This window comes from Kogia breviceps, chromosome 1, assembly GCF_026419965.1.
Source record: "Kogia breviceps isolate mKogBre1 chromosome 1, mKogBre1 haplotype 1, whole genome shotgun sequence".
Lineage (NCBI taxonomy): Eukaryota > Metazoa > Chordata > Mammalia > Artiodactyla > Physeteridae > Kogia > Kogia breviceps.
In genome coordinates this window covers 88,588,801-88,606,343 of record NC_081310.1, presented here as the reverse complement: position 1 = coordinate 88,606,343, position 17,543 = coordinate 88,588,801, and the positions used below count along the sequence as shown (strand labels likewise).

At 38.3% G+C, this 17,543-nt stretch overlaps 1 protein-coding gene across 1 annotated transcript in view; it reads left to right on the top strand.

Moving 5' to 3' along the window:
• The window catches only part of SPTA1 (spectrin alpha, erythrocytic 1), a 66,606-nt gene that overhangs the window by 22,344 nt on the left and 26,719 nt on the right, over positions 1-17,543 (top strand). The window contains exons 17-26 of the mRNA XM_059076765.2: positions 1,667-1,910; positions 3,205-3,327; positions 4,916-5,133; positions 5,952-6,044; positions 7,761-7,898; positions 9,115-9,266; positions 9,893-10,079; positions 11,264-11,365; positions 15,985-16,076; positions 16,975-17,119. Coding sequence (XP_058932748.1) covers positions 1,667-1,910; positions 3,205-3,327; positions 4,916-5,133; positions 5,952-6,044; positions 7,761-7,898; positions 9,115-9,266; positions 9,893-10,079; positions 11,264-11,365; positions 15,985-16,076; positions 16,975-17,119 — 1,494 coding nt within the window. The remainder of the gene's footprint in view (positions 1-1,666; positions 1,911-3,204; positions 3,328-4,915; positions 5,134-5,951; positions 6,045-7,760; positions 7,899-9,114; positions 9,267-9,892; positions 10,080-11,263; positions 11,366-15,984; positions 16,077-16,974; positions 17,120-17,543) is intronic.

Here is a 17,543-nt window from a genome sequence, read left to right as displayed (position 1 = left end):
TAAAGGCCAGGAGAGGGAGGGGCATCACGGGGTTTGTGATCAGCTCACGCACAATTCTCTGATCGGTTGATGCTGAGCTAACATGGCAGTTAACATTATTAATCCTTCAATTCCAGAAGGTCTGGGGGCTATGTGCTCATGATCATCAAGTATTCTAGTTAATTTCTTCCATTTGGTGCTGGTTTTAGCATCTGAAAGACTCAGGAAATATGCATCAGATACTATTACCTGGCAACTTCAGAGAGGAGTTAAAACAGAGGGTAGGGAGGGACCTGTCCAGGGAAGGCCCCATAGGATTCTCCTTGGTTACACTCCTAGTTGGAGTAGTGGCTAAGATATCATGCTTTAAAACAAATTTTTAGCTATGGACTATTAAAGCTGGAAAAGATCATGAGTATTCTCTAGCCCAAAGTCCTTATTATATAGTTGAGGAAACTATTATGAAAACAGGTGAAGAGCTGGATAAAATGGCAACTGACTAGCAGCCAAGTCTATCTGTTTAGTCTGAAGCATCTTGCACTACATTAGCTTTCAAATAGTACAGTGGAACCATAATCATGATGACAATTATGATGTTTGAAAATCATTCTATTACACAATATGTTTTTCAAAGTTAAACTGTCCTAAGAGATGAGAACAGTTGGCTAGTAAGAGATTTTAATTTTAACTCTTTGTGGAGCCTTTATTTCTTTATGGAGAAATGAGTATACATTTTAAGAAGCTATTGATGATCAATGGTTTGTTCCAAATTAAGAAGAGATAGATCAAACCCTGTGTAGGTTGAACACTGGATGGCAAAATAGAGTAAGTAAAACCCCAATACCTGCTGCTCATCCATTTTCTGAAGAACTTTTCTTATCACCACCACCCCCATTCCAACAACAAAATGAAACAAGCAAACAAAAATCCTGTGTTCTGTGCTCCTGCTAGACCAGTTACAGTTGACCTCATTAATAAAGATGAAATGAATCTCTTGTATCTATTTTACCATATAGTAATATGATTTAAATTTTATTTCTAGGAAGATCCTTCAAACTTCTGTTTCTATTTTCCTCCTTTCTCAGATATGACCCAAATGGGGACCATTATTTACTTAAATTCATACAACTAGTTAGTGGCCAAAGAAAGGCCTTTTAATTTCTCTTTCTGAGGTTCGGACATTTGTTTTTGTAACGTCACGTTTCATCTCATAGGCATGGTTCCTGCTATGCAACAAACTTAAGCCTCCGAAATTTCCTTGTTATTTACAGTTCCAGCTCATTTTAAAGGGTGAGAAAGAGGCTGGAAAGGGAACTGAGATAGAGAAATCCTCCTGCTGTTTTCTTTGGGGCCTCAATTTATCACTACTCCCAAACAAACAAGCCTTTGTAGTTCTGGTTTCCCTGATTTCTTTGGCACACTCTATACATATTTTGTCCTTTCTAACACATGGTTTCAGAACTACTTTCTTATAAGTAGCCTTTAGCTTGAAGAATTGGTTCTTAGTGTAGCAAACTTTCCCACTCTATTTCACTGATTTGATTAGAAGTTTAAACATGAGTACATATAGAGCTGATTCTCCTCATCACCCCCACCCACCGTCCTGCCCTCCATGCCAGATGTTAAACTCTCATCCTTTTCTACTGAATGATGGGATTTTCTGACACTGATTCTATTTTTTCCTCAGGATCAGGTGGACACCCTCACAGACCTGGCAGCATATATTGAAGAAATAGGCCATCCCAATGCTGGGGACATACGGGCAAGGCAGGAGTCCCTGGTGTCTCGGTTTGAAGACCTGAAAAAGCGACTGGCCAACCGGAAGAATAAGCTCATTGACCTTCTCCTCCTGCACCAGATCTGCAGAGACACAGAGGATGAGGAGGCCTGGATCCAAGAGACTGAACCTTCTGCAGCTTCCACCTACCTTGGTTAGTACAGCCGTACAGTCTGAGCAGGCAGAGCCATAAGGAGAAGACCAAGGTCTTCTGATAGTTTGAGGGATCTGGGATACAGTAGCAAAGTTTGCCCTCAGGTCTTTCCCCTTAGATTCTTGAACATTATTCCTGCTTTCCAAAAAAAAAAAAAAAAAAAAAAAAAGATTTTTAAAATAATTCATACTGAGAAATTTACCTCCTAAAACCAGACATGAAGAATGCCATGAATTTAAGGCCTCTAGGAAGAACTAAAGTAACCAGCTTTTTGCTACTTGCTCTAAGTTATTGCCAAGGTACTTGACTGAGTGGTCATGGTTAGCGTTTGAGGTCACGAGTGTTTTTGTTTATATTGTCAGTGGCTCCCTTTTATAAGGGGAGCTATCACAAGGATATGTATGAGCTATTACAAGGATAAAAAGGGTGAAGCAGCAGATAAAGTACATGATTTCCTTTTCTTTGGAATCTATCAGTCCACCATTGTTAGTGCCAGGACACTTGCATTGAAATACAGAAAAAAGTGCACATAAATATAATGCAAACTTAATATACATGTATTGGGTACATCTGTGAGAGGCTGGACCATATGACAACAGAAGGGCTAGTCTGGGAAAACATCCTAGAAGAGAAAAGATCTCTTTGAAGGAGAGACGGACATAGAGGGTTTCTGGAGACATTTAGTGTGAACTATATGGAAGAAAATTTTGGAGGAAAGAGAGTTGAAGTGTGGACAGGAGACAGGGAGGATGAAGTAGACAGCTGGAACTGGGGACTTTAGAAGCAGGAAATTAATGGTACATAGTATTTATTGTGTGCTAGTTAGTGTTAACCAATGAGTGAGGCACTTTTTGTAAGTTATGTCTAATCTTTACAAAGAAAACTACAACACAGTTATTTTTAGTTTAGAGAACTTAATAACTTTCTGGCATCCGTAGAAATAAGCAAGTGGAAAATCCTGCTTTTTATACCACAATATGTTGAAAGAAAATTGGTTGCATGAAATTATTGGAAGTTTGAGCTGAAGAGTTACATGCCTTTCTACCTATCATCCAAAGAGAAGAGTGATTTATTCATTGTCTTTTGTAGAATAATGCATTTTCTTAGTACAAAGAGACAAGGGGAAGAACAAAGCTGAGCAGAGTTAATTCAGACAGTCAGCATAAATTTTAGGAAGCCCACTTAATGAACTTCAATGGGAAGAACTTGTAGGTCCAAGAGTTAAAAAGAAGTACAGTAGTTTCTTATTATTCTGTGCACTACAACAATGACTTGAAATTATTTTTATCTCTAGGCAAGGACCTGATTGCCTCCAAGAATCTTCTGAACAGACACCAAGTCATCCAGGCTAATATTGCCAGCCATAAGCCACGCATCCAAGTGATAACAGAGAGGGGAAACAAAATGGTAGAGGAAGGTATGTATGATTCAGATTGAATTGACCTGTCATCACTGTGCCAAATTTATGAGAAGTTTTTTTCAATTTTAGGGCTTCATTCCTTTATCTACGTTGATACTTTTACCTGTATAATTTTCCTTCTACATGAAGTTCCTCTAACATTTCCTGTAGTGAAGTCCTGCTAATAATAAATTCTCTGGGTTTTTGTTTTGGTCTAAAAGACTTCCTTTTGCTTTCATTTTTGAAACACATTTTCACTGGATATAAAATTCTTGGCTGATATTGTCTTTCTTTGAGCATTTTAAAGATTCTGCTGCACTGTCTTCTGGCTTACAGAGTTTCTGGTGAGAAGTCTCTTCTCATTACTATCTTTGCTCCTTTTTATGTAATGTCTTTTTTTCCTCTGACTCTTTTATCACTGGTTTTCACCAATTTGCACCAATTTGTTTACAGTATAACTTGGTGTAGTGATCTTTGTTTCTTTAGCTTTGCAATCATTGAGCTTCTTGGATCTGTTTTCTTATGGTTCTTCCAGGGAAGTTTTTATTCTGGAACTAATTTAGAGACTAGTCCACTACTACGGTATAACCCTTCTGAGGATACTACCTCATGTATTTTAATATCTTTCCACTTTGGTGGGAGCTAATTTTAATTATTCATAGCCCTATGTGACCTTAGGAGTTTTTTGGCCTACTGCTTTCCAGTCTTCTTTTCCTTACCCTTGAAGAGTTTCCTGACACATGTGTGAAAAGGAGTAATCAGTCACATACTTCACGGGCCCTCTCTGTGTATCCCCAAAACTCCATCCCCAGTACAGCATCCTTCTCAGTACCCTGCTCCACAAGCTCTAGCTGTCTTGTCTCCCCCCAACTCTGATCTCTGTCTCCTCAGAATGATGTGATTACTAGTTCTATTTGGGCTAGTCCTCCCAGCATTGCAGTCTACAAACTGCGCCAGGCATAAACTGTGGCAATCATAAGGCATAGCTCATTTCTTTCCCTTCTCTCAGGAATCACACTCCTCTGCCTATCTTCTGAAAATCATTGTTTCTTACACTCTGTCTTGTTTTCTAGTTGTTTAGGATGGGAGAACAATTCCCATAGTAATAAATCTTTTATGGGCAAAAATGAAAATCTGCTTGTTGATTTTTGCCAACACTTTACTGTATCTTCTTCTTTGTTTACCTGTGGAGGTGTTCACTAAATTCTAAAAAACATACTTAACACAATCCTAAGAATGAATTTTAATTCATTGATATTTTAAAAAAAGAAATGAAAATCTGCTGAATTTTCTGCTTAAGCTAGAGAATACACATTTTTGGAACTCTGAGCAGTACCCACACATAGGTATTTTGTTTTCAGCCTGTATATCAGAGATTGTACCACCATATTCACCACCACACATATACCCTATCCCCCATTATATCTATTGATGCTTAATCTCACTTATGACATCCCAGTTCCCAGGAACTTAGGTGAAATGTCGCATTGACTACATACAGCATCATTCCCATGGCTCCCTTTCTCTCTCCCAGGTCACCAAAAGGATTAAAGTATAGTGGACATTAATGAGGGTAAAACTCTCCTTTTCTATAACTACTCCATAGGACACTTTGCTGCAGAAGATGTGGCCTCTAGGGTCAAGAGTTTGAATGAGAATATGGAATCTCTCCAGGCTCGAGCTGCTAGACGGCAGAATGACCTTGAAGCCAATGTCCAGTTCCAGCAATACCTAGCTGACCTGCATGAAGCAGAAGCATGGATTAGAGAGAGGGAACCTATAGTAGACAACACTAACTATGGGGCTGATGAAGAAGCAGCTGGGGTAAGTTGGGCACACGGAAGGATATTGTCTAATACTCACCGAATTAGTACCAAATTAGTACCTGATTAGATTGTGTGACAACTACAGTTTTTCTCAGATTTTTTGGAGTTTCCAGAGTGATAACCTTTGGTCTTCATCTGCTGGGATAACCTGAGTTAACAGAAATCCCAAAATATACACCACATTTTCCTAACCCCACAGAGATCCATATTTCTTAGAGATTATCTAAGCCCAAAAAGGCATGACCAGACATCTATGCTTGTCTTTGTCCCATCCTAAATTTCCCAGACTGAGCTTGGGATTTCACAAACCAACTATAGTTTTAACATATACTTAATTACTTTATTGTAGTAAAGTCAGACAGACACGTTGGGGCAAGAAGAACTTCAAAGGTCATAATTACCCTTTATATCCATTTCTTTGTTTTGCTCATTACCCTATGGTCAGCCAGTATAGTATTTCACAAACCCTATGCACTAGAAATACTTGACATGGGCATCTAAAATCATGCCAGAATTTAATCCTACAAAGCAATGTTTTCAGCAGTATCTTTCAGCTGTGATGTGCAATGAGAAAACATTTGTGCAATTTGACTTTATTTTGATTAAAGCAAATATATTGATATTGTTGTTCATTTAACTCTTATTTTCTTCATACTTGCAAATTTAGAGTTAAAAAATTTATTATATGTGGACAATGTCTCTTACCAGGAATTAGGACAATAAGTATAACACAAAACAATACTTGAAACACTCCCCAAGGATGCTTAGTGTTCTTCCTGTAGTTGCTTCTGATGATCTTCCCATCAACAAATTCAGGCTCTTCTAAAGAAGCATGAGGCCTTTCTAGTGGATCTGAAGTCTTTTGGAAACAGTATGCAAGCTCTTCGGGATCAGGCAGAAGCCTGTCAGGTAAGAAAGACTTAGGTATGACAAGAATCACATTCTCCACAACAGAGGAAAAGGAATTAGGAGATTCTCTTTGTTACCAGGTTTTACTTTACATAGTCCAGGAAGCAACTGCAATAGAAAATAGTAAGTCCTGCGATCTTTAGGCAGGCACTGTAGTATCTTTGTAGCACCTACAGAGATTTAGTTTATAAGAATTTCTCAGTAAGTATTATCATTTATTCACTGGTGTATTATTTTTTTGCTTTCCTTTTTCATTTTATATTTTCATTCTCCATCTTTTCTTACTTCTTTTATTTGCATATCTCCTCTTATATTCCCTCCTGATTTATTTCCTCCCTTTCTTAGTTTTTTTTTATACTGACACTTATTAAATGTCTACCATGTGCAAGCATGAATAAAAAATAATCCTGACTTGAAGGAAAATTACAGTCTATTAGGTCATCAATTTCAACAAATAACTGCATATAATAGATATATGAACAGGAAAAAGAATCTCAAAGAAAGGAGTGTTTCATTCTCTTGAAATAAGAGTGCTGGAGGATAGGAAAATCTTCATGGCTGAGGCAAGCCAGTTTATTTTTCTTTAAGGGTAGTTTACTATGGAGATAATGAGAAGAAGAACTCTTCTAGTGAATAAGCTATGATAGCAAATGCACTGAAGCACAAAATAATCAAGTGTATTTGGGAAATGGGAAATGCAAAGGATTGAGAATGTGAGAATGGCTAGACTGCAAGGTGAAAATAAATGTCCTGAAGAGTGATGGGAGCTGGAATCCACTAAATGATATGAGTATCTCCTAGTATAGTGGAAGCAATAGAGACACACTTCTCACATTCAAGGAATTCTGTTTTATGAGGGGCTTTGAATCCATACACTGGGAGTAGAAAAGACATAGACTCACTCTGTCAAGTCGATGTATGTTTACAGAGCTTCAGTGCTGTGCCTTCCTCAAGCTCTGCACAGTGGATGCCTACACAAAAACAGGTGGATTTATGAATTGTAAGTTATGAGGAAGCAGTACTTGAAGGATACAAAATCAGAGGGATATGTAAGGGGAAGTACATCTTCAGCTCCAATCTGAAGAAGGTGTGGGCCATTGCTTATGAAGAGGGATTATATTTTGTTCATTCTCTCAAGATATTATATTTAGGAAAAATGAAAATCAGAGAAGACTATACCTTAGAGGACAGGTTAAAAAGGAGAGAGAGACAAGATATTTGATCTCAGTTTATGTTCTCAATTTTTAAAATTCTGTGGCCTTTCCTGTGCTGTAGATCACTCATCTCTAAAAAAGAAAGTCCACGGTTGCTTGACATAATGCTTTAAAGACCCAGGGAATGGAGAAGATGATGAGAGATATTGGGTCTTTCACTTTCTCAAACAATTTTCTGGAACACGGATGCATACAATCCTTTATTGCCTGCTTAAGAATTGGTGGTTTAGAGCATTTAATATGTTTTTGAAAACTTACATTCTTACTTGCTCACTCTGTGATCATATTTCCCAGCCTGCCTGTCCCCTGAGAAGTGTTAGGATGGAATGATATCTCTGAAGATGGCATATTGCAGTAGCTCTGTTACTGGCAGCCATGTAAGAGATTTCAGCCAGGGGCTCCTCTCTCCTGTAAGGTGCAAGGACAGCCCACCATGGGTAGGCTGTACAGGGAAATCTTTCCCATGGGTGACTGGCTTGTTCTGCTTACTGTTTGTGTTCAGCAACAACAGGCTGCACCCATGGAGGAAGCTGCTCGAGAAGAGAGGGTTGTGGCCTTATATGACTTCCAGGCCCGCAGCCCCCGAGAAGTCACCATGAAGAAAGATGACGTCTTAACACTGCTCAGTTCCATCAACAAGGTGACTTTCCCTTCTACCTTTCTCCCCATCAACAGGGTGGCTCTTGCAGTCGACTCTCCCAACCCTGCCAGATACCCATATTTTAACCAGCCAATATTTTTCTATTTCTCTCTCTCTTAAATAATCATAATTTATTGAGCAGTATCTTTCCTTCAGGTGCTGTGTAGGATCCTGTACATATCTTTTGAGATTATAATACCAATTTTACAGTTAACAAAGTGAGGACTCAAAGAGCTTAAGTAACTAGCCCAAGGACATGTAAGCCATGAGTGACAATTCTGTAATATGTTTACAGGATTAAACTGCCTCTTTCTTCTCATCTTTCCTTGCTCCTCTTCTGACCCAGTGTTCCTAGTAATGGAACAAAAATGGCTAGGGTTAAGAGGACCCTGGTCAAGGAGAAGTCTTTTGTCAACTTAGATTTTCTTTAGCCCTTATGATTGTGAGAATACTGACAAAGTATTGTCTAGGATTTTAAATATATTTCTCATAAGAGCATGAGAAATATTTTCATATTCTAATGCTTCATTAATCTCCAAAAATGATTGAGAAGAAAAAAATAGAGCTTGGGATTTGTTACTCTGAAGCCAAGCAATTTTTTTAGAGAAGCAAGATTTTTATTATCAAATAAACTGTATTCTAGTCCTCTTTTCTCTTTGCTCAGTCTTCTTCATTTCACCACATTATTCTCTGAGAATGTTAACTCCAGAGCAGTTAGTATAGCAACCCTCCTGTGGAGATCAAGGTCATACTTAAGCATAAAGTGTTCGCATAGGTGAATTTCAGGACAACACACAATTTTTAGGGGCTCTGGGAGAGGGATGGTGAGAAGTTATTACACAATATTGTCATACACAGGTGCTTCACCCATGAAAAGCCCAGTTCGATTCTGGCCCTGTGGGTTTTCTGTGAATTCCTAGTGGACAAAATGCCCCATCATGAAGAGAATGGTTGTCAGTTTTTGTAAACCTCATCAAAGTTAAGGATCTAACATCAAATATCAGATTCCTTGATTTCAGAGGCTTATCTCTGCAATTCCTGCAACTTCTGATGTATGTTCTTTGTAATATATAAAAATTATATTCTACCCATAAGCAATGGTTTGCTTCTTCTGGCCATCAGCCTGTCCCTTTGCCTAGAGACTTAGTTATAAACTTCTCCTATATGTGGCTTTTCCAAGAACTAAGGAAGAAATGGGGATTTTCTCTCCCTTTAGGACTGGTGGAAAGTGGAAGCTGATGATCACCAGGGCTTTGTGCCCGCTGTCTACGTCAGGAAACTTGCCCGTGATGAGTTTCCTATGCTCCCGCAACGGAAGCGAGAAGAACCAGGCAACATCACCCAGCGTCAGGAACAGATTGAAAACCAGTAAGTTCTGAAAGCTGGAGAATAGAACAGTGTTTGGCCAAACATTCCAGATTTGTCAAAAACACGTCTTACGATTCTATATCTGTTAGATTAAGGATGCTTTCCAAATTCACAGATTTTAAGAGCTGAAAGCAAACTCAGGGTAATTCAAACCCTTTACTTTTTAAATGAGGGAAGGGAACCCCAGAACCATTAAGTCAAGTGCCAGAGGTCAGACACATATTAGGGTCACGTATTCTGACTCCCTGCCTGGCAATCTCTCACTCTTTCAAGGTTATCAAAAGGTCTTCTGACTTCCATGTGAACTTTGTCTACTATGCCAGGCTACTTCATACGCAGTTGTCAATAGGAATGTGAGATTTTTCACTTCTATAGAATGAGGAAGGCGTATTGCCAGTCATACTGTTGGAACATTGACATTTTTATGGAATACTTTTGTCTCTCTGTTCTCAATGCTATTTTCCTTCCATCTTTATTTCCTCTTCTCTTTACTGTTTTCTTTTGATTTTTTCCTCCCTCTCATTTTTGTCCCTTTCATTCTCTCCCTTTCTCACCCTGCCTCTACTCTTCTGTGTTTTCTCCATCTCCTATTCTACATTTCCCATTCTCCTTGTTTCTCCACCCAGGTACCTTTCCCTCCTGGATCGGGCGGAAGAACGCAGACGTCATCTATTGCAACGTTACAATGAGTTTTTGCTGGCCTATGAGGCAGGAGACATGCTGGACTGGATCCGAGAGAAAAAGGCAGAAAACAGCGGGGTGGAATTAGATGATGTTTGGGAGCTGCAGAAAAAGTTTGATGAGTTCCAAATGGTGAGAAAGAAGAACCAACTCCTCTAGACAGCTTTATGAGGGTTATCATCATTTCTTTTTACCACATATCTCCTCCTCTGTAACTCCTTAATTTCATATTTGCTAAATATCCTCCCCAAAACTACTGAGATTTCCACATTTCAAATATTTCTCTGGGTATTACAATTGGAAGGAAAATGCAGAGGAAACTAATCACCCTGACTTTGCAGCCTGCAGTTCCTGCCACTCCCACATCCTACTGGAAGTGCTGGTCTCCCAGAATCTTCACAACTTGTCCTATACTGTCTTGTCTTCCTGCTGCCCAGGTTGAGATGGGGTGTTGTGAGACTCTTGCAAGGTCTAATTATGGGTCAGAAGTTTGGATGGAAAGGTGGGAAGAACAACCTGACTTTACAACCAGACAATTTCTAATTTTCTGCCCACCTAAAATCTTTCCATTCTCCTTTATTCTCTCAGATCCATTCTATTATTTTAACTAGCGATTAGTATAAACTACTTCCTTCTTTCTTTTCCATATGATACTTTCCTTACACCTGGAATACAAAGCTATACAAAGCTATCGATCTATAGATAGATAGATAGATAGATAGATAGATAGATAAAGTACATATATATACATATGGAGAGAGAGAGAAGTGAAAGAAAGGGAAAGGGGAAAAAAGAGGGTACAATTTATAAAAGAATACCAAGAATGAGACTTCCATGAGAAAACTCATTGAAAGGCCATTGCATAGTGAAATAAACAATGTCATCACCATAGACATAGTGATGAGTTCCCTAGAGCTGTTACAATGTATCTTAATATAAGCAAATTGCAACTCAGACAATGAAATTCTGCAAAAGGTGGAGGAATTTGTATTGGTAGCAAAGAACATTATGTGGCTCAGGTATAGACCCCTTTGATGGTATAATTTAATCCAGGGAGAAATCTAGGGAAATTAATGTGCTCCATAATCCATATAAATAACAGCTCTCTTGTCACGTTTTTGATAGTCACTGGGTATCAGGGAGTTTAAAGGTACTCTTCTTTGTGTCAGATTGGAGGAAGCCAGTTTGCTGTGTACTCCAAATGTGGTTAGAAATATGTTTTAACCTGTATCCAAGTCAGGGCAAAGATGAGCAGGTAAGTATGAAAGATTCTTGAGAAGGGGATTTATACTGCTTTGGATACGTTTTACCCCTAGGATTTGAAGACCAATGAGCCTCGGCTGAGGGATATCAACAAGGTGGCTGATGATCTTCAATTTGAAGAGCTTCTGACACCAGAAGGAGCTCAAATACAGCAGGTAACTATGGCTTCTTCTTTCTTCTCACTACCAGGTTTGGGGAATCTTCATTTCATTTAAAAATGCTTAATTTCATATTCTGAAGATCAACTAGAACATGCAGAAGATAATGGCAGTATGGAGCTAGCTATTGGAAAGGTCAAAGGAAATAGTTCAGATAGTCCAGTCATGTATCCATTTTAACTGATCTGAAATCTATAAATTGCCACACACACCCCATCACCACAAGAAATTCAGTGATCAAATGCATGAATACAAAGAAAATGCAGATAAAGGAGCTATGACAGTGGAAAGTGGTTAATCAAGAAAGTTTACTGTAAGGGATATTGATAAAATCTGGTGAAAGAAGAATATAGGTAGTAGAGATGGGGGAGGAGACATTCTAGACCTGACTCAGATTTGGACTTGTGGTTCCATAAAAGATGTAATGAATTAATAGAATGTTTAGTCCAGTTCTCTGAGTTGTCATAAACCAGTGAGGAGAAATTCTCTGCCTCCTTTTGTGGTGATTGACCTGGTGTAAGAGTGAGAAGGAAAGTGCATAGGAACAATTTGCTTACTCTCTACAGTAAAATAAGGCTCTAAGAGGCTACCTGGTTTAGTCATTTCAAGATGCAGAATGGTATTAAATTTCTCATAGAGAAAGGTAATACCTTCTAACTACCAAGGCAACACTTTCCACTCATTTTTCAGAGGTTGTGATATATCTCTGTGGCAGCCAACATCAATTGCTGCTCTAAGGTTGATTGTTCCACCCTAGAACATCAGTTTCAGAAGAAAACTAATTCCTTTCTTAACTACATTGGCATAGTTGAGACCCAAGTTCAAACTATCCAAGAAAGAAAGAAACCTGTGTATTTTCTAAAGAGGATAAGATGAAAACAACCAGGGTTTAAGCCCCATCTAGTCTTTTTTTTTTACATCTTTATTGGGGTATGATAGCTTTACAATGGTGTGTTAAGCTTTACAATGGTTTGTTAGTTTCTGCTTTATAACAAAGTGAATCAGTTATACATATAAATATGTCCCCATATCTCTTCCCTCGTGCATCTCCTCCCTCCCACCCTCCTTATCCCACCCCTCTAGGTGGTCACAAAACACCAAGCAGATCACCCTGTGCTATGCAGCCGCCTCCCACTAGCTATCCATTTTATGTTTGGTAGTGTATATATGTCCATGCCACTCTCTCACTTCGTCACAGCTTACCCTTCCCCTTCCCCGTATCTTCAAGTCCATGCTGTATTAGGTCTGCATCTTTATTCCCATCTTGCACCTAGGCTCTTCATGACCTTTTTTTTTTTTTTAGATTCTATATATATGTGCTAGTATACGGTATTTGTTTTTCTATTTCTGACTTACTTCACTCTGTATGACAGTCTCTAGGTCCATCTACCTCACTACAAATAACTCAGTTTCATTCTTCTTTATGGCTGAGTAATATTCCATTGTATATATGTACCACATCTTCTTTATCCATTCATCTGTTGATGGACACTTAGGTTGCTTCCATGTCCTGGTTATTGTAAATAGAGCTGCAATGAACAATTTGGTACATGACTCTTTTTGAATTTTGGTTTTCTCAGGGTACTAGCCCAATGGTGGGATTGCTGGGATGTATGGTAGTTCTATTTTTAGTTTTTTAAGGAACCTCCATACTGCTCTCCAAAGTGGCTGTATCAATTTATATTCCCATGAACAGTGCAAGAGGGTTCCCTTTTCTCCACACCATCTCCAGCATTTCTTCTTTGTAGATATTTTAATGATGGCCATTCTGACCAGTGTGAGATGATATCTCATTGTAGTTTGCATGTTCATTTCTTTAATGATTAATGATGTTGAGCATTCTTTCATGTGTCTGTAGGCAATATGTATATATTTTTGTGTGTGTGGTACGCGGGCCTCTCACCATTGTGGCCTCTCCCGTTGCGGAGCACAGGCTCTGGCCACGCAGGCTCAGCAACCATGGCTCACTGGCCTAATCGCTCCGTGGCATGTGGGATCCTCCCAGACTGGGGCACAAACCCATGTCCCCTGCAGCAGCAGGCAGGCTCTCAACCACTGCACCACCACGGAAACCCATCTGTATATCTTCTTTGAGAAATGTCTATTTAGGTCTTCTGCCCATTTTTGGATTGGGTTGTTTGTTTCTTTGATATTGAGTTGCATGAGCCACTTGTAAATTTTGGAGATTAATTCTTTGTCAGTTGCTTCATTTGCAAATATTTTCTCCCATTCTGAGGGTTGTCTTTCCATCTTGTTTATGGTTTCCTTTGCTGTACAAAAGCATTTAAGTTTCATTTGGTCCCATTTGTTTATTTTTGTTTTTATATCCCTTTCTCTAGGAGATGGGTCAAAAAGGATCTTGCTGTGATTTATGTCATAGAACGTTCTGCCTATGTTTTCCTCTAAGGGTTTCATAGTGTGTGGCCTTACATTTAAGTCTTTAATCCATTTTGAGTTTATTTTTGTGTATGGTGTTAGGGAGTGTTCCAACTTCATACTTTTACATGTACCTGTCCAGTTTTCCCAGCACCACTTATTGAAGAGGCTGGCTTTTCTCCACTGTATATTCTTGCCCCTTTTATCAAAGATAAGGTGACCAGATGTGCATGGGTTTATCTCTGGATTTTCTATCCTGTTCCATTGATCTATATTTCTGTGTCTGTGCCATTACCATACTGTCTTGATTACTGTAGCTTTGTAGTATAGTCTGAAGTCAGGGAGTCTGATTCCTCCAGCTCCGTTTTTCTTTCTCAAGATTGCTTTGGCTATTCGGGGTCTGTTGTGTTTCCATACAAATTGTGACATTTTTTGTTCTAGTTCTGTGAAAAATACCAGTGGTAATTTGATAGGGATTGCATTGAATCTGTAAATTTCTCTGGGTAGTAGAGTCATTTTCACAATATTGATTCTTCCAATCCAAGGACATGGTATATCTCTCCATTGATTAGTATCATCTTTAATTTCTTTCATCAGTGTCATAATTTTCTCCATACAGGTTTTTTGTCTCCTTAGGTAGGTTTATTCCTAGATATTTTATTATTTTTGTTGCAATGGTAAATGGGAGTGTTTTCTTAATTTCACTTTCAGATTTTTCATCATTAGTGTATAGGAATGCAAGAGATTTCTGTGCATTAATTTTGTATCCTGCTACTTTCCCAAATTCATTGATTAGCTCTACTCATTTTCTGGTAGCATCCTTAGGATTCTCTATGTATAGTATCATGTTATCTTCAAACAGTGATGGCTTTACTTCTTCTTTTCCAATTTGGATTCCGTTTATTTCTTTTTCTTCTCTGATTGCTGTGGCTAAAGCGGAAATTAAAAAATACCTAGAAACAAATGACAATGAAACCACAACGACCCAAAACCTGTGGGATGCAGCAAAAGCAGTTCTAATAGGGAAGTTTATAGCAATACAATCCTACCTTAAGAAAAAAGCAACATCTCAAATAAACAATGTTACCTTACACCTAAAGCAATTAGAGAAAGAAAAACAAACAATAAAAACAAAGTTAGCAGAAGGAAAGAAATCATAAAGATCAGATCAGAAATAAATGAAAAAGAAATGAAGGAAATGATGGTAAAGTCAATAAAACTAAATGCTGGTTCTTTGAGAAGATAAACAAAATTGATAAACCATTAGCCATTCTTATCAAGAAAAAAAGGGAGAAGACTCAAATCAATCAAATTAGAAATGAAAAAGGAGAAGTCACTACTGACACTGCAGAAATACAAAGGATCATGAAAGATTACTACAAGCAACCGTATGCCAATAAAATGGACAACCTGGGAGAAATGGACAAATTCTTAGAAATGCACAACCTTCCGAGACTGAACCACGAAGAAACAGAAAATATGAACAGACCAGTCACAAGCACTGACATTAAAACTGTGATTAAAAATCTTCCAACAAACAAAAGCCTAGGACCAGATGGCTTCACAGGTGAATTCTATCAAACATTTACAGAAGAGATAACACCTATCCTTCTCAAACTCTTCCAAAAGATAGCAGAGGGAGGAATACTCCCAAACTCATTCTACAAAGCCACAGTCACCCTGATACCAAAACCAGACAAAGATGTCACAAAGAAAGAAAACTACAGGCCAGTATCCCTGATGAACATAGATGGAAAGATCCTCAACAAAATACTAGCAAACAGAATCCAACAGCACATTAAAAGGATCATACACTATGATCAAGTGTGATTTATCCCAGGAATGCAAGGATTCTTTAATATATGCAAATCAATCAACGTGATACATCATATTAACAAACTGAAGGAGGCAAACTATATGACCACTTCAGTAGATGCAGAGAAAGCTTTCGACAAAATTCAACACCAATTTATGATAAAAACCCTCCAGAAAGTAGGCATAGAGGGAACTTTCCTCAGCAAAATAAAGTCCATATATGACAAACCCATAGCCAACATCGTCCTCAATAGTGATAAAGTGAAACCATTTCCACTAAGATCAGGAAAAAGACAAGGTTACCCACTCTCACCACTATTATTCAACATAGTTTTGGAAGTTTTAGCTACAACCATCTAGTCTTTAGAAACTACTGAGCTGTCAGAGTTAGCTTCGTAGCTAAAGTCTTTGTTTGCCTCTTTCAGGAGTTGAATGCCCGCTGGGGGTCCTTGCAGAGGCTGGCAGAGGAACAGCGCCAGCTCTTGGGCAGTGCCCATGCTGTCCAAATGTTTCACAGGTAAGAATTTTACCTGAAAAGCGGTGCTACTCTAGAACCCACTCAAGAACTGCCAATTTTACTTAGTATAGTAGATCCATAGCTATAAATTTAACCCTTGTTCCTGGAGAAAATCAGAAATCAGGCACTTCAGTAATAGATTCCTCACTTGGCACATAGGCTACTCCCAGATAACGAACTTCAATTTTCTAGTACCTAGGCTTCGGCCCTGGTACATACATAATTAGCAGTCTTTATATGTTTTCATGATAGTGAATGAAAATTGAAGTTGAAACAAGAGGTTTAAGTAATTACATTTCTGAACTAGAAGTAGACAGTAGAGGGCAAGGAACATCACATTGACTCTAACTGTTGATTCAACAATTTTTTATGTCTGATTTCCAAATCTGTGTCTACACTAAGAAACACACACAGCTAAGTAAGCAAACAAATGAATGAACAACGAATGAACAAACGAATTTCCCTAATGAAAACCAGACACCTTTACTGTGTATAGATGTATTTTTGAGTATTCAGAGAAGGGAAAACTGAAATGCAGACAGGTCTTGTTTAGAATGGCTTAAGATGGAAAATTATGAAACGTAACAGTTAAGCATGGAGCTTTGCCATCAGGCTACCTGGTTGAAAGTTAGGCTCCACCATTTGGCAGTGATATAACCTTGAAAGAATAGTTAACTTTTTTTTTTCTGCTTAGCCTCTTAAGCTTTAGTTTTCTCATATGTAAATGGGACTGGTAATAGTAACTAGGCCTCAAATAGTTGTTGTAAAGATTAAATGCACCTAAGTTCTAACACATTAAAAAGGATGATGATGATGATAGTGATGACTTCTTTGTGAACTCAGCTAGTGTGCCTCTAATATGCCTATTATTCTTAAACTCTTCACTTTCATGTACCAGAGAAGCAGATGACACCAAGGAACAGATTGAGAAGAAGTCCCAGGCCCTCAGTGCTGCTGACCCTGGCTCAGACTTGTTCAGTGTTCAGGCCCTTCAGCGACAGCATGAGGGCTTTGAGAGAGACCTCATACCCCTGAAGGAAAAGGTGAGACGTGCTTTTAAGCTTTTCCAACACGTTCATCTTCATATTTATACCTGTTAATGTCCTTTTCTTTGGATTTATTGTCGAGTCTCTTATTCTTATAGAATAAGAATACTTGTACTTGTACTTTTACCTTGTCCCTAAGGCAAGTCCACTAAGAGGGCATGCCCCAGGACCATTCACATGGAGGGAAAACATTTTAAATTTTTAAAAATTATAGTTGATTTACAATGTTGTGTTAATTACTGCTGTGCAGCAAAGTAATTCAGTTATACATATATATATATACATTCTTTTATTATATTCTTTTCTATTATAGCTTATAATAGGATATTGAATATAGTTCTTTGTGCTATACAGTAGGACATTATTGTTTATCCATTCTATGTAGAAAAGCTTGCATCTGCTAACCCCAACCTCCTATTCC